Here is a 27,393-nt window from a genome sequence, read left to right as displayed (position 1 = left end):
GATATCAAGCACTTTCATGGTTGCCGGTATCGGTCATTTTCAAAACTTATTTGCTGATAAAATTATTTAAAAACATTTAAAGAAAGTTTTTGTCAGAGCCCTTGTTATTCTTAACTTTGACATTCATTTTAATTCTTACATCAGGCATATATCGGTTCCAAATATCGGTCTGCTTGATCTGTAATAATCAACATCGGCCCTGAAAAACACAAACTGTATAGACATGTATAAAAAAGACAAAAACATTCAACTAAAATTAAAATTAAAATATAAAAATAAAAACAGAATAATAATAAAAACTATAATAATATCCTCCTGATGCTCGAAGGACACTGGTGCATATATGTGTAAATACTTATATAGAGATATAAAGAAATATGTCATTTTATGTATACAAAAAATATATATTTATATTCAATATATTTTATTGATATATTTGTTACAAAATATTCAAATATATACAAATATATAAATAGTTTGAGTGTTGGGAACAGTTTTTTAAATACATTTGAAAGTTGTGACATACCAACATTTAACAGTTTCTGAGCTTGCAAAACATTTATATTGTTGCTAAAAACAATCTCTATGGAGAAAACAAATGCGATTTTTACTTCTGAAGCCCTACTGTTTCACTCAACAACAAATCTCAGTCGACAAATGATCTTGAATTGCGTAGTTAGATGAACATGGAAGAGATTCAACAAGAACTGACGCTTTACTGGTTGGCAAATGCGAGTAAAGGATGTCAAAAGGAGGAAGTAACAAGGGGTGAGACGGACTGACTGATTCAGGCACTTTCTTTTAATCTCAGAATGTTCAGGAGCATCAGACAGACAGAGAACTCACTCTCCTGGACACCAATAAAAAAATAAAACTGCTCCTCTTTAGTCACGCGTCAGATAGTACTACTGCAAAAGCTTTTCACAGGAAGGGGGGGGGGAGATCGAGGATAGACACCAGGAAGAGAGATAGATAGAGAGAGAGACAAATAGGACATAAAACTTCAGCTGACAAATAGGATCACAGTCGTCATGACAACGCTGTCACAGTCCACTGATTGGCTGGATGCTGTTTCGAAGGATGATGCTGATAGGCCAGCGATTGGAAATAGATTTTGAGAACTTCACAACAACTTGCACAGTGTTCAGATGATTGTTTTTTTTCCTTGTTTGTTAGTTGTACTAGTTTGTGTTGTGCTTAAGACAAAGGCAGAGAAAAAAGACATCGTGTTTTTCGTCCTGTAGGAGGGGTACATCGATTTTGAGGCTGGTTTTTGTTTCAAAACATCGATAACAGGCACATACATCTCACGAAACCTTTTAAGAACATGTTCAGCTCATATCACACCCCAAAAGCAAGCACCAGATTATTTTTTTAGGTATATGCATTGTGATAGCATTTTCTTGATAATCAAGCAAGTTTATTACTCTATTGGAATATGAAAAAATGCTCATTAGCCTCTATAGGGAAATAACGAGAAGAATAACAACGTGCAGTAAACGCTAAAACTGTTTGCATTACAAACTAGTGTGTTCATAATTAACATAATACATTAAAATAATATGGTAAGACACGTATTTGCAATATCAAGTAGCAAAACTAACTGTTTTGTACAGATAAAAATAGCTGGACGCGGATGAGACCAGAAGCCTGACCCATAAAATTTACAAATGGCCGCTCTTATGTGAAAAAAAGGTGGATAAATATTGTAATATTTTCTGTACTCTTTTTTTTTTTTGATAAACATTTGTGTTATAATGGAAATAACATAGTAATTTGAATTATATGTTTTGCATTATGGTGCACTGTAAATGATTTTTCAGACTTTCTACTTCAAACTTTCACTTTAAAAGTGGTTTCGGAGTGACTTTTTTTATAATCTTTGCTGTACTCTTTTTCTGATAAGCATTTGTGTTATAATGGAAATTACATAGTAATTTGAATTATATTATTTGCATTACTGTGCACTGTAAATGATTTTTCAGACTTTGTGAAATTATTCGTTTCTGAGTGAAAAATGTTTCACCACCAAGTTTTTTACAGTGCAGTTATACTTTGGATGACAAACTTAAAAAAAAAAAAACATCATGAAAATAATGCCACAATGCTAAAAGGTCCAAAAATAAAGCAATTTTCTCTTGATTTTGGGGTGAAATATGACCTGCACATGAGATTCACCCACACACATACTTTACATTTGGGCAGCAATGTGTTTGCCATCTTCCACACAGCAAATTAATATTGGCAATTTGGCAAAATGACATTTCCCACACCCACTCTGACCTCTCTCACACACACACACACACACACACACACACACACACACACACACACACACACAAGATCTACCGTCCTACAGGTCAGCTATTTTGGATTCCTCTGGGTTTGTCTTATCTAGACGGAGTGGATCACAGTAGAAGAGACGCCTCTGACTGGAGAGACATAACGAAAGGCTGACAGGAGAGTAAATCAAATCGAACGAACATGTTAAAACACAGACGAGACGGAAGGAAGATAACAACTCAAACCTTCAAAGCACATGAGCGTAAAAATATAAAGTACCTGGATTTATATATTTATATCTACATATATTTATATATACTTTTCATATATAAATGAATATTTATCGTGTAGTCTTTTTAAATGGAAGCTGAGGGTTACTCTTTTAAAAACAAAGAAAAATACAAACCAGGACAGCTGTCCAGTACAATTAAATTGAGAAAACGAAACCAAAATGGACCGACCCTCCGAAATACAGTGGGAAGGGAAACGAAAAAAAAAAAAGAAGCAAAACAGAAGTTCGTTCTTCCACTTTTCATTTGTTTTTCCCAGCTGCAAGTGTGCTCGCGTTTCTCTGCTCACCCTGCGGCCTTGTGCTTGCCGCCGCAGCAGTGGCACGCGACGCCGCAGTGGTAACACGCTCGCAACGGCGCATAACAGCACATGCAGGGCGCTAGCAGCGACAGTCCCAGGAGCGCTAGCCAGCGCAAACAGAAGCGCTCTTCGCTGGCGTCGCAGGAGCAGGGGTCCGAATAGTCGCCCTCGGTGTCCGACATGCAATGGTAGAGCAGGCTGTCCGCACACCACATGAAGCTCACCCGGCGAATGCAGGTCTGCACGGGGTCCGGAGCTTCCTGGCAGCGCCCACGTCCGTTTTCGGCCGGACTGAACATGTTTTGACAGTACACGCACCGTAAGCGCTCTCTGCTGTCCTCCACGCGCCGCGGCAGCCATTTGGCCGTCAGCGCCCGCGGCTGACCGGTGACCACGCCGCCGCCGATGCCCGTTTTGCCGTCGCGGGGAGTGTGTCCGTCCCCACTGAGTGGGTACGAGTAAGTGTAGTCGTGTTTGGGAGGTTCGCTCTTAGCGAGGTGAACGTAAGCGTCCGTGGCGTCTGCCCGCAGAGGTTTGACCCGTGTCGCTGTGGTGGCGTGGCGATAGTCCTCGTAGCCCGTTAACCAAGAGCGCTCGCGTGGGTTAATCCGGACAATCTCTTCTTCCTCCTCGTGAAACCTTACGTGACGGGGACACGGGAACATGGGCACCGTCTGTGTGGCAGAAAGAAAGAGTTAAACACAAGATGGATAAATATCCAGAAATATCTGAATAGACAGATACAAAGATAACAGCCAGTCTTTCATATTTTATGATAAATATTTAATATCACATATTTCCGCTGCTTAGAGTGAAGAGGCATTAAAAGCAAAATATCAAACAACAGTCCACAGGTCAAGTTTAACAGGGTGATGCTTTTTGACTAAATTAAGTCATGTTTACACATGCTCTTTTGCATAGGAAATATGAAAGGTTATTGCTATACTAAAAATAAAATTAAAAATAATAAAATTAAAACTTTACAAATTAAATTAAGTTCATAACCTAAAAATGAATTCAATTTATTTTACTGAATTACAAAATATAATAAATTACCTATAGATACACACAAATGTGTGTACATAATGTGTATGTATGTGTGTGTGTGTGTATATATATATATATATATATATATATATATATATACCCTAATTAGTTTTTAAAAGTTAAGTTAAGAAAGTTTATATAATTTAATTTATATAAACAAAATTTAAAAAATACATTTATTTTTTAAATATTTAACATTCAACATTAACATTCAAACAAATACTTTAAACAAATATTACTTAAAAAATATTATAAATATAATAATTATTATTATAATTGTATATATTATAATAATAATTAGTATTATTATTATAAATATGTAATAAAATATAATAAATTACACATAAATACCCACAAACATGCACAAATAAGGTGTGTGTATATATATATATTAATATAATTGTATATATTATTATTATTACTATTATAAATATTTAATAAAATATAATGAATTACATATTACACAAACACATAAATAGGGTGTGTATATATATATATATATATATATATATATATATATATATATATATATATACTTTATTTATAAATAAAGTTTCTATAATTTACTTTGTATAAACTTAATTAAAAATATATATATTTATTGAAAAAAGATTTAAACTTGTATACAAGATTCAAACAAATACATAAAATGGAAAAAATATTTCAAAATAATTATATAAAAATAGAAACAATATACTGCCCCTAGTGTCTAAATAATATACTGCAAGTTAGGACTCATGCCATAATAATTCAATTTTGGACAAACAAATTCTTCATACACTCACCTGTTCCAGGTAGAAGCGGTCAGAGTGTCTGTGTTGGTCGTAGAGATGTCCCAGAATGCAGTGGTGGGGCTCGGAGAAGCTGATTGGTGCGAGCGTCTGCATGGACGGCTCTCTCTTCTGAGAAGAGTTAGACGAGCTGTCTGTGGCATTCTGACGGACAGACAGAGAGAGCAAGAATAGAAATTGTTTCCCAATTTGAGCATGTTGGCAGGATCACGGTGGCACAAACCAAATGGCTCCCCGCCCTTGAACGAGGGTCACACAGTTGTATTTTTCGCTGAATTTCAAGCAAAAATAACCTTGTCGAGATTTATAACGTGACCGTGATATACGATTAATTATAACTTGGATTCAGCAGAAAAATAGAACATTGAAATGCATCAAATCATCACTTCACATTTAACATGTTAGAAATAAGCAGAAAGTGTTTGTCTAAAAACATTTCAGACGTTCCACAACAACACAGCACGGGTCATTCTGCTTGACCTTTGACCCTGTGTACGGACGCCCGAGGTTTGTGTAAATGAAGTGCTTGAGTACTATCATCAGCACTATTATCTCTGACCTTCAACCCCTGAAATCCACAATGTCTCCTTCCTGTGGCTCTTCCTGAAGCCTGGAGCCTGAACGAGAGCCAGCAGTGTGTGTGTGTGTGTGTGTGTGTGTGTGTGTGTGTGTGTGTGTGTTTGTGTGAGCATCTGCTTTAAGAGTTGACAGAGAGCCACACAGCCATCAATAACTCAAAAGTGTGTGTGTGTGTGTGTGTGTGTGTGTGTGTGTGTGTGAGAGAGAGAGAGAGAGAGAGAAAGAGCTTGAGATGATTACAAACACAGCTCGCCTCTCTTAAGTCATCTGGCTCCTTTCTTCTGCAAAGACTGAAATCTACGCTACACTGTAAAACACGTTTGTTAAATTTACAGCACAGATCTGGCAGCTGCAGCATCAGGATGACACATGTGAAAAACACACGCTAAATAATGCAGTAAACATTAACTACACAACATAATATAACATAAACACCCCAATATGCACAACATAGGAAGAAATGACGATTTAACTAAAATATAGCAAATGCTATGCATCTTTTTGGACTTCTGGGAACATTTTTTTTTACGTGACGTAACCTGCGGCACACCACTTTTACTGTCTGTATGTCCACACACACCTCTTATTTCGCGCAAAAAGGACACTCACTACGTGCACGAGGCTACATTGCGCATACGTTGAACCGTGTGACGCACACACGCACCGAACCGAGACGAGCGAACCGAACGGTTCGTTTTTTTTCCATGTACCGTGCCACCCCTAATAGGAACGCAACATGCGCCATTTCAGCAGATTTGGTAAATCATTTATAAACCTATGCAAACACAGTATAATACGTCAATATCTTTCTCAATATGCTAACTGTTCATCGCGATTTCAAAATAAAAGTTTAAACCCTGACTCTAAGTTTACACATTTTGATGTCCACATATTCAAGAAATTACAGTGGCTGTAGCATTTCTGTCATAAGGAAATCGGGCAAATATTAAAGATTACGTGAAGATTTGAATTAAATGTTGTTTAGTAAATATTAAACAAGAATTAAATTGCGCAGTAAATTGTAAAAACAATTGTCAGGCCATTGGCGCCCTCTGTAGTCATTTGTTAAACTGCATAATGTACATTAGCTCTTTTGTTTACTAATTATTATTACCTTATTGCTATTATACATGGATTTTAAGTCATTTTAAAGGCTGTTGTTTGCTTAGATCTATTTTCATTATCACAAAATTCATTATAAGTATCTGATTACTCGAATACCATATGATTACTTGCTTTTGAAGACTTTGGTGTGGTTTCGTTGTGTTGAATTAGGAGCAATGGGAGGACGAAAGGAAGCAAAGATCACTTCCTTAATTATCTGAATACTCGATTAATTGTCAGAAAAAAACGACCAATGACTCTATTACCATATGATTACTTGCTTTTAATACTTTATTTGAACTAATTATTATTGCCTCATTGCTATTATGTATGTATTTTAAGTCATTTAAAGGCTGTTGTTCACTTAGGTCTATTTTCGTTATCACAAAAAAAAAAAAAATCATAATTATCTGAATACTTGATTAATCGTCAGAATAATCGACCGATGACTCGATTACCATATGATTACTTGCTTTTGATACTTTATTTGAACTAATTATTATTGCCTCATTGCTATTAAATATGTATTTTAAGTCATTTAAAGACTGTGGTTCACTTAGGTCTATTTTTATTAGCACAAAAATCATTATAATTATCTGAATACTCTATTAATCGGTAGAATAACTGACAGATGACTTGATTACCATATGATTACTTGCTTTTAATACTTTATTCGAACTAATTATTATTGCCTCATTGCTATTATGTATGTATTTTAAGTCATTTAAAGGCTGTTGTTCACTTAGGTCTATTTTAATTATCACAAAAAAATTCATTGTAAATATCTGATTACTTGATTAATCGTCAGAATAATCGACTGATGTCTTGATCATCATTTGTTTATTTGCTTTTGATACTTTATTTGAATTAATTATTATTCTTACTGCTATTATATGTATTTTAAGTCATTTTAAAGGCTGTTGTTCGCTTAGGTCTATTTTTATTATCACATAATCGTCAGAATAATCGACTGATGACTCAATTACCAAAATAATCGTTTGCGATAGCCCTATGTTTGATATGTTCACCATAAAAATAAGGTGATTTACACATTATATTTACAAAAAAAAAACACATAATAATCAATTAAAATAAAACGTGCTGTTTTTAAATTAGATCATTCATATTACTTATAAATGGGCTATAATTTATTTCTTATTTTTATTACAGAACTTTTTTTCCATAAAAGTGTCTTGAGTGTGAATGCATACTACATGCATACTAAGTACATGCAGAGTTGTGTGTGTGTCTAATGTCTGGATGGAAATGTATTTGTGGCTGTGCTAATTATCACTTTAGACTTTACCTCAGAGGGAATTAGACATCCAACAGCTGCTGCCCATTCTAAACCTACCACACACATCCCATCTCTCCCTCTCTAAACTTAGGAGCGACTGACTACTCTGATTAGTAATAATCAGTGTCTGGCTGGGCTTGTATGAATAGCTGTGAGTCATAAACTTCTAAAGTTAGCGATTAGAGGAACACCACTGCTGAGAGACCATGGCAAACGCTGATCACTGAACACCTAAAGCCTCAAGTCAAACCAGAAGAAACACACGTTTGTGTTTCGTAACTCTATAATCGTGAGTTTCTGAATGCAGGCGTGTGATAAGCGGACTCTTGTATCTGAAGACTTTGGCGTGGCTTTGTTGTGTTGAATTAGGAGCAATCGGAGGACGAAAGGGAGCAAAGGTCACTTCCTGAGCACAGCCCACACACACACACACACATACTTGACAAAACCAGCTAACAGAAAAATACTGGTGACTGACGCATTAATAGCATCTATACTTACAGTTTAGAAAAAAAAAAAAAAAAGACTATAATAACACTTTACTTTTTTTCTGTTAATATACAAAGTTAAGTGATGCATGGGTGTAAAAATGAGTGTTTTAAAACCTCTCCTTGATTCATTTCTATGAATCAGTTCAAATTTGTTTAAGTGAATCACTTCAACGGTTTATTTCATCACTCAAAAATGTGCACAAAAACATGACGTCATATTGAAACAATCTGTGCGAGTCAGTTATGCCGTTTACTACTAAGAATCGTCAAAGTGCATAAAAAGAAGAGGCATAATTTCAGTATAATCATTAATATACACCAATTCCATAAAGGATTAGTGCACTTCCAGAATAAAATTTCCCTGATAATTTACTTACCCCCATGTCAACCAAGATGTTCATGTCTTTCTTCAGTCGCAAAGAAATTAAGGTTTTTGAGGAAAACATTGCAGGATTTTTCTCCATATAGTGGACTTTTATGGTTCCACATGATCCCAGTTGAGGAAAAAAAAAAAAAAAAGTCTTATCTAGTGAAACGATTGGTCATTTGACAAGCATTGGGGTTAAAAATATATATTAATTTGTATTTTTCGTAGAAAAGTACTGATCATTTTGCTAGATAAGACCCTTATTCCTCGGCTGGGATCATGTAAACCATTTTGAAGCTGCATTTGGACCTTGAACCAGTGTTAATTTTGACAGCAAATTTTGGTTTAGTCTTAAGTCCGTTAAAAAATAAATACTACCTCACATTGTGCCTCTGAAACTCAACTGTCGTAAAAAAATTCAGATCAGGTTCAGTTTTCGCATTCATGTAAACACACTCGTTTATGTCTTAGATGAACGTAAACAGTTGGGAGAATATCAGACGTTGTTTATCAGTACTTTGCATCCATGCATTTGCTTTTAAAGGGACAGCAGCCTAATGTAGTTGCTATTGTCTGTGGCACTGATGTTAAGCAAGCAATCACTTTAGTAGCTCTAATATAGATAAATACATTTAATATAAAGGCATGTTGTGTGGCACAATTGTCTGTGTCTATCATCATAAAACCTTAATCTCAAACCTATATGTGACCCTGGACCACAAAACCAGTCTTAAGTCGCTGGGGTATGTTTGTAGCAATAGCCAAAAATACATTGCATGGGTCAAAATGATTGATTTTTCTTTTATGCCAAAAATCATTAGGAAATTAAGTAAAGATCATGTTGCATGAAGATTTTTTGTAAAATTCCTACTGTAAATGTATCAAAATGTAATTTTTGATTAGTAATATGCATTGTTAAGAACCTAATTTGGACAACTTTAAAGGTGATTTTCTCAGCATTTTTATTTTTTTGCACCCTCAGATTTCAGATTTTCAAATAGATGTATCTCGGCCAAATATTCTCCTATCCTAACAAACCATACATCAATAGAAAGCTTATTTACTGAGCTTTCATATTATACATACATCTCAGTTTTGTAAAATTTAACCTTATGACTGGTTTTGTGGTCCAGGGTCACATATAATGAGTTAGGAAATTTAGAGAAATGGTTAATAAATGCATAACATTGTAACTAAACCCATTTGATTTTAGCCAACTAAACCTACTGTAAAATCTAATGGGTTTAGTTACAGTGTAATGCATTTATTAACCATTTCTGACATAACATGCCTATATATACAAATTAAATGAAACCACTTTTCATAAAGAAACAAGAACATGGTCTTCTTTTCAATGAAATGCCAATGGTTATATAGGCTAATTATGCATTCTTTAACAACTTCATTCTTCCAAACAGACAAATTTATTTAGATATCTTTATTAGAGCTACTAAAGTGAGTGAGTCAAGTGCAGTGAGTGATTTTCTGTCTTTCTTTTGTTGCTTGATTTGATTAACATCAATGTGACAGACAATTGCAACTAAATTAGACTGCGGCCCCTTTAAAACCAAATGCACGGATGCAATATACTGATAAACATCCGATATTCTCCCAAGTGTTTGCATTTACCTAAGATGTAACCGAGTGTGTTTACATGAACACTTGTCAAAACTGGCAATCATTTTGTGTATATTTCTCCATTCATGAGATGCAAAAGAGTACTCGTGCGCTGTGATGAGAGGCGCCGCTTCGGTGTCTGCGCTCACAAAACCTGACCGAATTGAGTAAAATTGAAATTTTTTTATGTTTTATGAGACATGCAGAAAATGTATGCTAGCTTATGTCCTGCCGGATAGATCAACTGGCTATGATATAGTTCAAATGTACACATCTAACCTCCTAACCATGAAGCAGATTCGTTCTGAATGCATCTCTTCCCAAATCATCCCTCCCTAACATTTTCGTCCTAGTTTTTGTCATTGAAAACAAGTTTCTGTTTCGTTATTGTCTCGTTTTCATCTGTGAAAAAATAACGAAAATTATTCAGCACTGCCTTCGACCCATTGATCCCCATTGAAGTCCACTATATGGAGAAAAATCCTGTTATGTTTTCCTCAAAAACCTTAATTTCTTTTCCACTGAATTAAGAAAGACGACATCTTGGAAGACATGTGGGTGAGTAAATCATCAGGAAATTTTTATTCTGAAAGTGAACTAATCCTTAAGCTATCTGAAGGAAAATACATAAACATAGACACTCTAGTCCGAGACTCACCGTGAAAACATCATCATCACCCAGTTCGGCTTCATTCTGCAGCGTGGAGGAAGAAGTAGTGGAGCCTTGAGGGGAAAAAAAAACGATTTATGTTAGAATCTTACTCAACATGTAACACATTAAACAGTAAACCTCTCACGGATCCACTCACCCTCTGTGAGGTCCTCGATTGCCTTCCTCACTCCGCGATCGAATGCTCTGGCGTCGGCGGGGCTCTGGAACGACAGGCCGCACTTCCTGTTGTCCACTCGCCAGTGATGGAAAGTGGGCGTGGCTTTAGTGTAGACCAGATCCTTCTTCAAAAAGCACTGCAGGATCACCTGCTCGTCACAAACAGAGTCATTAGGGTTGAAGAACGTAATTTTACAATGGTTCACATCACGTCGACAAACTCTCTAACCTGCTTGTCTTTGAGCCGCTCTCCAAAGATGAGAAAGCCGTTCCGTCCCAGGAGCTCCAGGTCAGCTGGGACCACCTTGCAGACACCCACTCGACTGAGACCACCGCCCTCCTGAGCCAGCCAGCCCCCGCTAGACTCATCCCTCGTCATCACCACAGCTTTCACTCGCACTATGTAACTGTCACTGCGGGGAGAGACGCAAGGATGTTGTGATGTGGTTCAATGACAAATAAGAATGTCAGAGATGATTAAAAGAAGACGTCTAGTTTAAAACACATGTGGCAAGTTTTCAGAAAGTTACTCTTTATGTTCCTGTTTGCTTTCATGCATTTTATGGTAACACTTTACAATAAGGTTCCATTTGTTATCATTAGTTAATGTAACATTATATTAATATTATTTTTAACATTATCTAATCAAAAGCATTTTTTAAAGGAGTAGTTCACTTCAAGAACGAAAAATTAACAGATAATGTACTCACCCCTAGGGGTGGGCGATTTGGTAAAAATATCATATCACGATTTTTTCAAGAAATATCACGATTCACGATTTTTATCACGATTCTTTGTCATGTTGGTTTTACTTTTTTACAAGTTGTCTGAGTAGTACAGCCAAATATTTTTTTCTATTTTAAAACCAAAACCTTACAAGGTAACAAAATATAAAATAAAAAGAATGGCAGATATTTAAGCCAAAGTGGGCGAAGACAAAAAAATCTTTGTCATTATTTTCTTTGTTTTTAAAAAATAAGAACAAAGATAAGCTACATGTTACAAATACACATACTATACAAATAAAACAAACAGTGCTTTAATTTTCAGGTACAGTCCATGTATTTATCAGTAGCATTCAAGAAATGTAATTAACAAATATAAAAATAAAACACTATATACATTATATACATAAATTATACATAGAAGCAACATTTAAAGCAACTGTATTGAAGTTCTTCAGTCAAGAGCAGTGAGTGATTTTCCTTTGTGTTTTGTTTTATTAGTGTATCATCACCCAAAAATGACAATTCTGTCATCATTTACTCACTCTTGCATTTTTTTTAAGCATAAAACATGCTGAACATAAAACTTATTTTTAATAATGTGGGTAACCAAACAGTTGCTGGGTCCCCAGTTACTTCCATATATTTTATTTATTTATTTTAAGTCAGTGGGGACCAGCTACTGTTACCCACATTCTTCAAAATATCTTCTTTTGTGTTAAGCACAAGAAAAAAATTAATAGAGATTTAGGACATGTGAGTGACAACATTTTTGGGTGTACTGTCCCTTTAATGACAATCGACAGCATGTTTAGCTCTGTCGCAGAGCTGCACGCATCTATACAGGCGCGCATCCGTTTTTCTCTTAACTGTTTACTTTCACTTTAGACAACCGACTGTGTTTATATGTAATCCTTGCGTGTTTTTGACAGTATAAGCAAATTAAACGCCAAAGATAGCTCAGTTTAGTAATCAGGTGCTGTCTGACAGGCTTTTAGCGCACGTGCTTCAGGTTTACGCGCTCATGAAACGCATGCCAGAACATGGCGTTATTTTACCGGCAAGACTTTGAAGCACATTCAAATAATGTACTTTTGTGATCGCGAATATGAATAAGTGCAGTGCCCCGTGAGTGAATGTACAGTATATTAAGACGGAGACACACTGTAGCACGATACTACGATATTTATTCAAAAGCAGATCGTGGAGACATTTTAATCGTCCACGATCAAAAATCGTCATATCGCACACCCCTACTCACCCCCTCATCCAAGAAGTTCATGTCTGTCTTTCTTTCTTTCAGTCATAAAGAAATTTTGTTTTTTGAAGAAAACATGTCCACCATATGGAGAAAAATCCTGACTTCTATGGTGCCCCGAGTTTGAACTTCCAAATGCAGTTTAAATGCGACTTCAAACATTTTTTAAAATTATTATTAAAATATATATACTTTTTAACCTCAAATGCTCGTCTTGTCAAGCTCTGCCTGATTTCTGGTTGTTGTTTTTCTGTTTAAGACAGTAAAGGTATGTTGAAAAACTCCCATTTTATTTTCTCCCTCAACTTCAAAATCGCCCTACATCGCTATTTTACCATTTTGGTTAAGGGTGTTTGATCTTCTTTGCATGTTTACTTTGCAAACACTGGGTCGGTACCTCTGTAGCAATGTAGGATGATTTTGAAATCATTTTTGAAGTTGAGGGAGAAAATGAGATGGGAGTTTTTCAACATACCCTAACTGTCTTCAACAGTTCAGGCAGAGCAAAACAAAATGAATGTTTGAGATTAAAAAGTATATAAATTGTCATTTAAAAAAAAAGATTTTGCTAGATAAGACCCTTGTTCCTTGGCAACCGCAACTGTTTGAAGTCGCATTTAAACTGCATTTTGGAAGTTCAAACTTGGGGCACCATAGAAGTCCACTATATGGAGAAAAATCCTGAAATGTTTTTTTCTCAAAAAAACAATTTCTTTACGACTGAAGAAAGAAAGACATGAACATCTTGGATGAAAAGAAGGTGAGTACATTATCCGTAAATTTGTTCTGGAAGTGAACTGCTCCTTTAATATTATTTAACTGACCTAAACTAACTTTGAACTAACAATGAACAGTAACTAACATTAACAAAGGTTCATAAACACTAACTAATGTTCTGCTCATTGTTAGTTAATGCATCAAATAATTGCAAAAGTATTCATACCCCTTCATTTTTTTTTCACATTTTGCACATCTGCATTTGGCAATTATCTGCCATTCTTTGCCTCACCTTTTCACCGCTCAAGCTCTGTCAGCTTGGATGAGGGCTAGCAGACATTTTCTAGAGTCCTAGTTCCAATCATCTTCCATTATGGATAATGCTTCTGCGAACCTTCAATGCAGCAGATTTTCCTAGATCATTGCCTTAACGCAAGTCTGCCACTGAGCTCTACAGGCAGTTATCTTGACCTCAGGACTTGGTTTTTGCTCTGATGTGTATTTTCAGCTGTTAGACCTTTTTTGAGAGGTGTGTGCCTTTCTAAATCATACTCATTCAAATGAATTTGCCACAGTTTAACTCCACTCCAAGTGTAGTAACATCTAGAAGCAATATGAATGCTCCTGAGCTAAATTTCAAGTGTCCCAGAAAAGGGTATGAATACTTATGCAATGGGATCTTTTCAGTTTTTTTATTTCTAATAAATTTGCAAAGTTGCTACAAACCTGTTTAGTGCTTTGTCATTATGGTGTATGAGATGTAGATTGATGTGGGGAAAAAAGTAATTTAAAGCAGTTTAACATAATGCTGCAACAAAACGTGAAAAAAAATGAAGGGGTATGAATACTTTTGCAAGGCACTGTATATAAGGAGAGAGAAAGACAGCCACAAATTAACATTTATAAAAAATGTAAAATACAAAAAATGTATAGATATTTATTAGTATTTATTAGTGTACTGTATATATTTATCATCTATATATAAAGACACACATACAGTATATATTTAGTGTATATTTACATGTGTTTATTTGATATATTTAATATATCAAAATGTGTGTGCATTTATATATACATAATAAATATACATAGTGCACACACATAGTACATAAAAACTTTTATTTTGGATTTTTTTTTTTTTTTGACTTTATAATCGTGATTAATAGTTGCCCAGCACTAATATTTATGAATATAAATTTGCTGACTTGAGTGTCAGTAAGCGTTTTTGCGATTGTCAAATGAGCCTTCTGTGCTTCTTGGTTCAATGATGTCAAAGCTTATGCTAATGTGTCAGCAACCTGGCAGCCTGATTGGCTCAGACATGACTCATACCGATGACATCATAATCCATTCCGTAAGATGCCTGAGCTCCCAAATGACAGCTCTGCATTGCAAATGAGGCTTCTATTGAAATCTTAAAGAGGATGATGTTCGTTATGCTAATGAGATTTCCGGTCGTTGTTTAAAGACACTGATAGGCCTTATGCTGAGATATGATAATGCTGTCCAAAATAAAACGGCTGACAGTTTGTGTGCAACCATGTGCAAAATATGACAGACGGTTTAGCAAATGCAAAACTTGAGATCAGGATTTCTCAGGATATAATTTACATACTGACTGCGGCAGAGCATGGGAACTTCACACACATCTACAGGCCTCAATTACAGGCTTTGAATTAACGCTGGAATTAAATTTGCCCATCAGCATCAGAACAGCTGATTTACGGCTTCAACTTTCCTACACACTTGGTTCACAGCTGATGTCTAAACGTTTAAAAATGTGTTTTAAAGTGTAGCAGAAGTGTCTAAATTCAAATAGCAAATACAAATCACCCTCATATTTTCTTCAGCTGCTTTGGTAATAAAAAAGCATCTGCAAAGAATGGAAATGTCAACAGTGTTTGATCAAGGAAACACATAAATTGTGTGCTTCAACTTCAAAACAGTTCACAATGATTTAAGTCCACTAACAGCTACACAAAAATGTTCAGAAATTGAGCCTCTTTTTTCATTTGCCATTTGATACGTGGCACTTTGGGAGGTATCTTGAAATATGATTGGTTTAAATAATAGTTGACCAAAAAATATACTCACCCTCAGGGCATCCAAGATGTACATGAGTTTGTTTTTTCATCAGAACAGATTTGGAGAAAAGTAGCATTACATCACTTGCTCACTGAAGTGAATGGGTGCCGTCAGAATAAGAGTCCAAACAGTTGATAAAAAAACATCACAATAATCCATAAGTAATGACTCCAGCCCATCATTGCTTCTGGCTAAAATATGAGTCCTCTATGCATAATATTGCTTTCTCCAGTGGAAAAAGTCATCTCATCTAATATAGGAGAGAAATATGCACAGATCAAGCATCATTTACAAATAAAAACAGTCGAAAACAAATATGTTGGTGGATTTTGATGCGAGTTGACAACTGAATAGGACTTTTCACTGAAGGAAGTGTTATTATGGATTACTTGTGAATTATTGTGATGTTTTTATTAACTGTTCTGACGGTACCCATTCTCTGCAGAGGATTCATTGGTGAGCAAGTGATGTAATGCCACATTTCTCCAAATCTGTTGCCTTGAAGAAACAAACCTGAGGATGAGTACATTTTCAACTTTTTTGGTAGTAGAAGTAACATGGAGAACATTACAGGCTGTTCACACAGGAAAAAAAAAATCACAAAAAAACATATGTTGAGAAATAAACATAAACAGCAAGAACATGAGTTCATTTCCAATATATCTTAGGCCATTTGCTGGATTCTGTAAAATTACTTTCAGACTTATGCATATACAATCTAGGGCTGTGCAGTTAATCAAAATTCAGTTTCGATTTCGGCTTCAAACAATCATGAATATACAGCAATCGAGATAAAAAGATTATTGCGCTCCTCCATAAAAGCCTAATTTCACATGCAAATCAGCAAAATCATGTAACGTGACTTTCATAAAAAGACACCGTTTTATTTTACGTTCAAATAATTACATTCCGTTTCTCTAGCATTGTTAGACTACTTTAGAAAGCACTTTTTTTTTTTTCATTTGTATCTTTTTTTTCTGTTTTGGACCCAGTCGTAATTGTGTTAAATAATCATGATTTCAATATTGACCAAAATAATTGTGATTATGATTTTTGCCAAAATCGAGCAGCCCTCATACAATCTCATATTTTGGTTTGTCTTTATAAACAGATAAACCTATAAAACTCATGACTTTCCAAAACTAGGAATTGCCACATGACTACTTACAGTGGCATGCAAAAGTTTGGGAACCGCTTGCAGAATCTCTGAAAATGTAAATAATTTTAACAAAATAAGAGAAAGCATACAAAATGCATGTTGTTTTTTATTTAGTACCATCCTGAGTAGTATATTTTACATACAAGATGTTTACATATAATCCACAAGACAAAAACATAGCTGAAATTATTAAAATAACACTCTTTTAAAAAGGTTCAAACATTCAGAAGGAAACACGATGCATTGAGAGATCAATTTAAGGATCAAGTACTTAATTTGTCTTCCGGGAAATATGCAAGTATCTTCTTTTGCTTTCAAAGGGCAGTACTAAATGGAAAAAAATTATATTTCAACAAAATAAAAAAAAATTTGGACATCTTCATCCTGTTCAAAAGTTTTCACCCCCGGTTCTTAATGCATGTGAATGTATGAACCTTATTTAATAGTTATGTTTGAGTCCCTCAGTTGTCCTCAGTGTGAAAAGATGCATCTGAAAAACTGATTTTAAAGTGCTCAGTTTACTGTTCAGAACAAACATAAAAACAACCATGAAAAAAAAAAAAAAGTCGTAGATCATTCAGGTAACCACACACAGTATTAAGAACCAAGGGTTCCCAAACTTTTGAAGAGGATAATTTTAATATTTTTCTTGAGGACTATATGTAACATCTTTTATGTAAAATGTCTTACTCAGGACAGAACTAAATAAATAATAACATGCATTTTGTATGATCCCTCTTATTTTTCTAAAATTACTCACATTTTCACAGATTCTGCAAGGGGTTCCCAAACTTTTGCATGCCACTGTATATACATAGACTATTTTTGATTTCTTTTTAGTCAAAATGACATGATTTTGCGCCCAAAGCGTAATACAAGATTTTGATCATAAGACTTATCAATAAATTATCTTCTAATTTTTTTGCAAGTCGCTTTGGATTAAATCTGCGAAATGATTAAATGTAAATGTGAAAGTGGCTAATTCACAGTGTACACAATGCAGTGACATATGCAGCTGCCATAGCAACCATTGTCTCCCACACACTGAACAACATACAAAGGAAAAGCGTTTCATTCCGATCGTCTTCCGCTCTTTAAAACTTAATTCCCATCAGAGCGCTGCAGTCTCGTCATTCTGCATTTCGCTACCCCTCAGGCTTCCAGTGAGCGGCTGGCTCGGAAATCAATCCTTATCCTTACGGTAAATCCATCAGAACTATGCAGAGGGTTCATGTGGACTGACTTTACCTCAATGTCACTCTCGGCCCCTTTCAGATATTATTGACCCATAATGGTGCTGCATATAGGTCAAGCCGGTGTGATCAATATAGATCGCATTCCTCCCCTCCCCAACGGCTCTTCCCAAACGCCCAGAGGCTGGAGAGGGCATCCGGCTCTGCGGTCTGGGCGCCAGCCAGTTCACGTGAGCACGTACACACACCTTCAGGCTACAGTCATTACCAATGGGGAGCCACTGGTTTGCTCAGCACGTTTTTGAGGAACTCGCATTCCACTCCAAAAAAGTCAAACAAACAGCATTCTAGAGTTTCCAGAAAACCCAGAACCAAAAATCTTGTCATCATTTACTCAACAGAATGACATGAGGGTGAGTAAATAATGACAGGTTTTCAGTTTTTAATCTTTTAAAGCTGCCAATCCCTAACAGTGACTTTTATCCCTAAATTTTCAGTCACAATGAACCTGAATTATACAGTTAATAATCAGCGAGAGCAGATAAGCATTTTGACACAAGACATAATGGCCCAGAGATCATTTGCAGTAGCGCACCGGAAGTAGCAAGAACAACTTAAACTGCCTGATGTTCTTCAGAAAAATCCTTCAGGTCTCACAAATTATTTGGTTTTTCAACATTTTTGTGTATTTGAACCAGGGATGGAAATTAACTTTTTTGTCCACATTTCAAAATCTACCAGCCACTTTATGTTTTTAACCGACAATGTGTAGCTGCATGTGAAAATTAATACTACAAGATCTACTATACTTGAGCAGTTTATTTAATCTCAAGTCTCAATAAAATACTGGCATTTTCTCTCTCTCTCTTACAAACCCAGGGATCAAAGCAAAAAAAAAAAAAAAAAGACTTAAAATTTTTCCTCCAAAAAATCTTTGCCAAACACCATTCCACATCCATACCTGTCACACACCCACTTTATAAGCAATTTTTTCCTTCTGTGTGTCCGCCGTCGTCTTCTTAGTGTATTTTAACTGCAGTTCGCAACCAACGTTAGGGTGCATTACCGACTCACGCCGTCCGGTTGAAGTATGTTATTTTTATTTACCCGCCACGGAGGCCGGTGGGTGAAGCGAGTTTACCCGCCACAACACAAAATCACCCGCATTTGGCTGGTGGTGGGTGCTAATTTCCATCCCTGATTTGAACCCTTTCCAACCATGTCTGTATGATTTTGAGATCCATCTTTTCACACTGAGAACAACTGAGAGACTCATATGCAACTATTACAGAAGGTTCAAACACTCACTGATACTTCAGAAAGAAAAGCGATGCATTAAGAGCTGGGGTGTGAAAACTTTTGGAATTTGAAGATCAGGAAATATTAAAAAAAAATTGTCTTCTGAGAAACATTTAAGCATCTTCTGTAACTTCTGAAGGCAGCACTAAAAAAAATGATATTTAGGCATAGAAAAATGCACATATTTTTATTCTGTTCAAAAGTTTTCACTCCCACCTCTTAATGCATCATTTTTCAATCTGAAGCATCAGTGAGTGTTTGAACCTTCTGTAATAGTTGCACATGGGTCCCTCAGTTGTCCTCAGTGTGAAAAGATGGATCTCAAAATCTCAGTCATTCCCTCAGTCAACTGTTTGTTTACCGACAAAATATCTTCTTTCGTGCTCAACTAAAGAAAGAAACTCAAAAGGGTTTGGAACAACTTGATGATGAATACATGATGACTTTTCTTTTTTTTTCAAAAACTGTTAGTACGACAATATTTACACAACTATCAATACTCTGTTGGCCATTTACCAAGCAATGTCTAATTTTGTTCAGTCTGTGGTAAAAAAAAGTTTGCATAAGCAATTACAGAAAAAACACTTAAGCAAAACATGGTCAGGTCAAAGTGTCTGAATAATTTTTGGCCCCAATCAGTTTTACTGTATGTATTATTTGTTTTTGTTTTTTTGCTATCCTCACTTACATGAACGAACTATAGTGTCCTGCACCCACTGTTAAAAAATATATATAAAAATGATATCTGGAGTCTAACCCATTTTTGTTTTGACTGTACCCCTTTAAGTTTGTAAAAAAAAAAAAAAAATCAATAAAAATAAAAAGCATTTGAACACTTTTGTGTTTTGGGGTCAGAAGTTACCTCTGATATGAAGTCTCAAATTTGTTTTGCAACTGCTTTGCAACCTCACACAAAGCCATTCAGACGTTTTAACTGTTGTTAAAGCATCCCACATATACGTTTCAAACTTGCAAGACATGAAACTCCGATTTGTAATACCTGGGGCCATAACGATTTAGACTGCACAAAAAGAGAGATATGCCTATTAAGTAAAGGAGAACGATTTCCTTGCAGTGAAATGAATTGTGCGGAGTAATCCATTCATTATTGGCACGTCATTGAGAATCAAACAATCGAGGGGCGTGACAGCGAAGTTACGCTTCACCGCTTCACCCACCTCATTCACTTCCGCCGGATCTTTGTTTAATCCTCTCACCATTGTTTCCCTTCACAATCATCCCGGGAGCGCCTTCTCAGAAACCTCCTCCCATTTTGGAGCAGCCCGTAGCCCTCCCCTCCGCCGATAAAAGTCAACATTTCACAACCTCGGGCTATTATATGGGCCTTTACATCCCAGTGTGACACACGTATTTACTCAAACGGGCGTGAAGGTGCCATAAATTTAAATAAGAAAAATTCCCCACCAGCTTCGGGGTGATACATCTCAAGCAGAGGAAATACAAGTTGAGTTCAAGCAATTAAAATGAAAAATTTCACTTTTGCACAACAGGCCGCTGCTACAAAAAGTTTAGGGTGGTCAGTGTATTTAACACGATGTTTCAGTAATCAAAAAAGTTGGATTACAAGTTCAGGCAGAATGCGCCCTGGCGCCAAAAGGTAACCGTAGCAACAAGTGACCATTAGTTCACTAACACAATCGCGTCAATATATGGATTTACACTTAATGAACATATCAGAAAATGTGACCCTGGACCACAAAACCAGTCATAAGACTGGGACTGAGATTTATGTGTCATCTGAAAGCTGAATAAATAAGCTTTTCATAGATGTATGGAATCTGAGGGTGCAAAAAAATGAAAATATTGAGAAAATCGCCTTTAAAGTTGTCAAAATGAAGCTCGTAGCTATCCATAACTAATCCAAAATTAACTTTTGATATATTTACAGTAGGAAATGTACTAAATATCTTCACGGAACATGATCCTTACCTAATATCCTAATGATTTATGGCATAAATTAAAAATCAATAATTTTGACCCATACCATGTATTGTTGGCAATTGCTACAAATATAGCCTACTTAAGACTGGTTTTATGATTCACGTTCATGGATAAACCTTAGTGTTACGTTTTAAGTTTTAAAAACAGTTGGCTAACTTTGTAAAGGGTAGAAAAGGAAAATAAATGTTTTTGACACGAGTAAACAAACGCACGCATATGTTAGCATTGTTTGTGAATTAGTAAATATGACAATTCAAGCTCAAAATATAAAATGTCCATTTTCAATTGGCGTAGGAGTGGTAATTTTAGCTTATACTGTATACAAGTATTTTACTGTAAAATACTGTAGTGTAGTGTAGAAACACGCTGAAACAAAATGATAGTGTTTCTTAAGAATATGTGTTACTCCTTACACAAGTATTAACGCTAAAAACTCACGTAATCGTTTTATCAAAACGGACTGCCACATAAAAACAAACCAAATAAACATCACCTTGTTAATACAGGTTGAGTGTATGTTACAGAAGTTAATTTTAAGCCCCTAAAGAGCTCACTAAGTTAACGAGCCGTTTAACTCGGCCCTAATGCTATTAGCGAGACTCTGATCGGCTTGAGTCAAACTACCGTGAGATATGAGTGTTTATGTCAGGCTGAAGAATGTGGCAAAAAAAACTCAAACACTAAAATATACTTGCTACTGCTGCGACAACCGATACTGTGCGCTACGATCATGCGATCGTATGTTTACAATCGCTTTTGTTTCTTGCAAAAAAAAAGAAACTGAACATTTAAAAGCACATATAGGCCTATATATGCCATATAGGGCCTGCTTTAACATCAGCAGAGCTCTGAGGCGCTCTCTCCGCTGTGCGCGCCCCCGTCTGTATTTTTATGAATGAAGGACAGTATGCAAATGAGAGCGATTCACGAAAAAGAAATGGCGGATATAGCATGTCAGACCACCACAAAGAAAGACGCTAAGAACGGCCGCTCCGAGGGCGCATACGAGCTCGTTGCTCAAGCGTTGTGTGTTTATAAACTTTGCAGTAGCCTATTTGCTCCCTCGGAGCGGTAAATCGCCTTTAGAGTCGACGTGATAGAAGGTATTCAGTAAAGGATCCCTCCACAAAATGTTTCCGCTCGAGCCCCTCCTCCTCCCCCCTTCTCGGTTTGAGACCAGAGCCCTGCAGCAGGGGCCCAGCACTCAAATCTCTTTGACACCGCATTGTTTCTTAGTATTAACATCTCCAACGTCCCCCTCGGAAGCGCATGCACGAATTCCCTGCATCTGACTGACCCCTCGTATGGCTCGGGAACGCATTCTTGGACACGAGCATACGATTTCCATTCGTGTCCACATGCGTCGTTTTCGCAAAAAGTGAATACTCACTCGTCTGGGTGCGATTCCTCAGTCATGTTTCCCCACGTTTCACCTACAATAGAAATAATATCCCACCGCGGGCACGCAGCGTTCGGGCTTCATGTCGTCTCGATTTTCCACCTCGCCTTTTTTTAAAAGTCCAGTGCATCAACGAGTTTCCCCCAAATCCGTTTCAGCGTTCCTTCTTGTCGTTCTTTCTCCGCGCACCGCACTTTATCCCTCACGGTTTGCCATGCATCTGGTTAATCCGCGCGTTATGCAACATCCCGATGGCTACAGCGATGGTTTTTCGCCTCGCGTCGCCCGCCGTGGCTGAAGACTGCGCGCTGGTCTCGAAGAGGAGCCCCATCTCTCATTACTCCATGTTGGATTGTGTAGTCAGCAGCAGGCGAGAGCCGCCGACACTGGAGGTGGGGGGGCAGTGAGGAGAAGGGGGGGAGGGGGGGTGTTGCGGAAGCAATGACGTCACATTGGAACGACTGCAGCCCGTTTTGGACTGAGGGATCTCCGGTGTGACGGGCTGTGCCAACGTCCTGCCACCTAGTGCCTCCTCTCACCTTAATCTGTCGGTCTAATTTATTATTTTCCCTGTAAGGCATCCGGGATTTAAAACTTACAGTGAACAAAGTTTAGGAGAACACACATTTTTGTGTTCTGGCACTGATAGAAATCCGGTTTAAGCATGGCAGCTGGTTTCTAGCTGGTCTAAGATGCAAAATATATGTGACCCTGGACCTAGCACGGGTATAGCAATACCCAAAAATACATTGTATGGGTCAAAATGATACATTTTTATGCCAAAAATCATTAGGATACGAAGTTAAGATCATGTTCTATGAAGATATTTTGTACATTTCCTATCGTAAATATATCAAAACTTATTTTTTGATTAGTAATATGCATTGCTAAGAACTTCATTTGGACAACTTTAAAGGTGATTTTCTCAATATTTACATTTTTTTGCACCCTCAGATTCCAGATTTTCAAATTGTTGTATCTCGGCCAAATATTGTCCTATCCTAACAAACCAATAGGTGACCCTGGACCACATACCATGACTAGTTTTGTGGTCCAGGGTCACATATTGTACTAGCAAGAAGCCATAAAGGCCTACACTCTTAAAAATAAGGTGCTTCACGATGCCATAGAAGAACCTTTTTTGTCTAAATGGTTCCATAAAGAACCTTAGACATCTAAAGAACCTTTCTGTTTTACAAAAGCTTCTTTGGGGTGAAAGAAAGGTTTTTCAGATTATAAAAAGGTATGAAAGAGATAGTTCTTTAAGTAACCTTTGACTGAATGGCTCTTTGTGGAACCGTAAATGGTTCCTCTATGGCAGAGGTCTCCAACTCAATTCCTGGAGGGCCGCAGATCTGCAGAGTTCAGCTCCAACCAACTCCAACTCACGCCTGCTTGGAAGTTTCTAGTAATCCTGAAGACCTTGATTAGCTGGATCAGGTGGGTTTGATTAGGGTTGGAGCTAAACTGTGCAGAGCTGTGGCCCTCCAGGAATTGAGTTGGAGACAAGTGTTCTATGGCATCGCCTGAAGAACCTTTTAAAGCACCTTTATTTTTAAGAGTGTAGTTCTAGGATTGTGTGACATTTCAAAAACCATGGGGCGGGCAGCGTTATTTTTCGATCGTTGGTCGAACTTAAAGGAGTAGTTCACTTTAAGGACAAAAATGTACAGATAATGTACTCAACCCCTTGTCATCCTAGATGTTCATGTCTTTTTTTCTTCAGTCGTAAGGAAATTATGTTTTATGAGTAAAACATTTCAGGATTTCTCTCCATATAATGGACTTCTATGGTGCCCCCGAGTTCGAACTTCCAAAATGCAGCTTCAAAAGGCTCTAAACGATCACAGCCGAGGAAAAAAAGAGTCTTATCTAGCAAAACGATGGGTTATTATTATTATTTTTTTTAATTACAATTTATATACTTTTTAAAATCAAATGCTCGTCTTGTCTAGCTTGGCAAAACAAGTATTTGAGATTAAAAAGTATATAGGTTGTAAATGTTTTTAGAAAATAACCGATCGTTTCGCTAGATAAGACCTTTCTTCCTCGGCTGGGATCATTTAGAGCCCTTTGAAGCTGTATTTTGGAAGTTCAAACTCGGGGGCACCATTCAAAACCACTCAAAAAACACCATTTCTTTTTTACGACTGAAGAAAGAAAGACATGAACATCTTGGATGACAAGGGGGTTAGTACTTTATCTGGACATTTTTGTTCTGAAAGTGAACTACTCCTTTAATTTGATTCAAAATTCATAGGTCGTTGGTTTAATTTAAAAGTTTTTTTTTTTTCAAATTCAGAATGACTACATTTGCTTCATAATTAAATGTTATTAGATTTAAATACAAGGCATTTAAAATAAGTTAAAATACTTTATCTAGTGTGTCTTCAAGGAAAAAGTGACTACTTAGGATGTTTATTGTGCTAAAAGTAATTTAAAGAAACATTACATATATGTAGTTGAAGTTAGCCTTGAAGAATTTGCAAAATGCTCATTTATAATCAGAGCTGGGTAGTAACAGGTTACATGCAATCTGGATTACATAATCAGATTCTAAAAAATTAAGTACTTGTAATTAGAGTAAATTACATTTTTATGGATTTGATTAGTAATTATGTATACAATAGCAGTAAAATATTTATACTTTATTGATTGTCCCTAAATCCCCCTTTTCATCTATTATTTTTTTCTTTCTAAAAACAGTCTACTGCTCAGTCAGGTTTAAAAAAAATCATTTCAGGTTTAAGAAGTATTTCAACATTGCATCAACTACTGATGAACACATTCATTTTTATTTGAATTAACACTCTGCAGGTCATTTATTTCTATGTCTTTGGAAGGGTTTCACATTTTCACATTCACATTTTTTGTCATCTGATCCTCTTTCTCCTAGACATTTACTAGAAGTAGCCCTGAGATTTTAAAATTAATATAGTAAAACATTTGCATGTTCTCTGACGTTGGATGTAGTCACATGACATGCAGGTAAACAAATAAAATATTTCATTTTTAGTTTGATTTTTTTTTATTGATTTTTTACTTTAATTGAACTTTTTTATGATTTAATAAAAAAAATTGAATTAAACTCACAAACCCCCTGCAGTTCCTTCGCAAACACCAGTTTAGGAAACCTTGACCCGATATAATGTTTAATGCACTTCATGCTGTTAATAACAATGAATGTAATATATTTTCTTAATCTTTGTATTTTTATGTTAATATGGTACAAGATAATCCTGTTTAAATAATTTTTTAAAATGTGATGAAAGAGTTAGGTTAAAAGTCATCTAAAAGTAGTCTGATTATATTATCTAAAATGTGTAATATAATGGATTATGTTACTAACTACAGTTTGTGTCATGTAATCTGGAATTAGTAACAGATTACAATTAGTAAGTAATCTACCCAGATATGTTTATAATACGCTTACATTTTGTAGTGTTTTCACCTGGATTATCAAAACTGCAAATGTTAACTGATGCTCAATGCAACATACTACATCAAAGAGATAACCAAACAGTTGCTGGTAACCATTGACTTAGTATTTCTTCTAATACTATAAAAGATTTACTAAATTATTTACATGACATTTATATAACCATTCTATATTGTGATTATAGTCATAGCGAAATGGTATGACACACAGTATGATTTTTAGAAAGGAAAATTTAAACGAGAAAAAAGTGAGAATTAATAAACTGATTTACTGGCATTGTGTAAATAATCATGCAATCCATCAAAAAGTAACTGTAATCTGATTATGAGCATTATAAAATGTAATATACTCTAATTACAAGTATTTGATTTTTGGGAACTGATCATGTGATCCAGATTACAAAACATTTTCTTTTGTGCTCAACAGAAGAAACTTAATTACAGGTTATAGGTTACTCACACTTGAGGGTGAGTAAATGATGACAGATTTTTCATTTCTGGGTGAACTGTCCCTTTAAGAGCCAGGGGGTGTAAACTTTTGAATTGATGATTGGTGAAAATTGTCCTTTTTTTGTTTTTAGAACTGCCCTTTTGAAGCTACATAAAATGCATACATATTTTCTAGAAGACAAAATAAGAATGATTTACCCATGCATCATGTTTCCTTCTGGAGGATCAGTGAGTGTTTTTATTGTTTGCAAAAGCTGTGTATTAGTCACCAGTTTACAAATACAGACCAATCACTGTTGGAAAAACAAGACTTATCATTAGAGAACAAGTTGTGGATCATCCAGGTAATGACATAGTATTAATAATCAATATATAAACTTTCAAACTGCTTCATTTGTGTAAATTGAGGTATATCTTGTGGACTAAATGTAAACATCTGTTATGTGAAAAGGCTTATTCAGGGCAGTACTAAATAAAATAAAAAAACATGCAATTTATGATCCCTCTTTAATTATTAGCATTTTGCAGATTCTGCAAGGTGTATGTAAACTTATGACTTCAAATACATATAGGCTACTTAGAAAACAACAAAGAGTGTAATATGCTGATAAAAAAACACCAGCTCAAGGTGGTCAGTTTGCTTTTTGGATCATGGTTGCAGGTTGATCAGCAAATGATTAGCTTGCAGCAATGATCCTAAATGATCTAATGA

The 27,393-nt window shown here is 35.9% G+C and overlaps 1 protein-coding gene across 1 annotated transcript; it reads right to left on the bottom strand.

Moving 5' to 3' along the window:
• Positions 1-779: 779 nt before the first annotated feature.
• Positions 780-23,159, bottom strand: spred2a (sprouty related EVH1 domain containing 2a). Its single transcript, XM_073842937.1, has 6 exons — positions 22,785-23,159; positions 11,226-11,409; positions 10,977-11,145; positions 10,826-10,890; positions 4,707-4,856; positions 780-3,548 (listed from the first exon to the last, which is right to left on the bottom strand). The coding sequence occupies exons 1-6, from the start codon at positions 22,808-22,810 to the stop codon at positions 2,859-2,861; spliced, it is 1,284 nt and encodes a 427-aa protein (XP_073699038.1). The 5' UTR covers positions 22,811-23,159; the 3' UTR covers positions 780-2,858.
• Positions 23,160-27,393: the final 4,234 nt, after the last annotated feature.

This window comes from Garra rufa, chromosome 6 (genome assembly GCF_049309525.1).
Source record: "Garra rufa chromosome 6, GarRuf1.0, whole genome shotgun sequence".
In the NCBI taxonomy this organism is placed as follows: Eukaryota; Metazoa; Chordata; class Actinopteri; order Cypriniformes; family Cyprinidae; genus Garra; species Garra rufa.
The sequence above is the reverse complement of the archived record's forward strand: the minus strand, read 5'-3'. Positions and strand labels throughout refer to the sequence as shown.

Bases quoted from the DNA above. Each gene is read 5' to 3' on its own strand.
- spred2a (XM_073842937.1), bottom strand. From the start codon at position 22,810: ATGACTGAGGAATCGCACCCAGACGA. The intron at 11,410-22,784 runs GTGAGTATTCAC...CTCTCCCCGCAG, and splicing joins GAGGAATCGCACCCAGACGA to TGACAGTTACATAGTGCGAG. The intron at 3,549-4,706 runs GTGAGTGTATGA...TCTGCCACACAG, and splicing joins ACCGCTTCTACCTGGAACAG to ACGGTGCCCATGTTCCCGTG.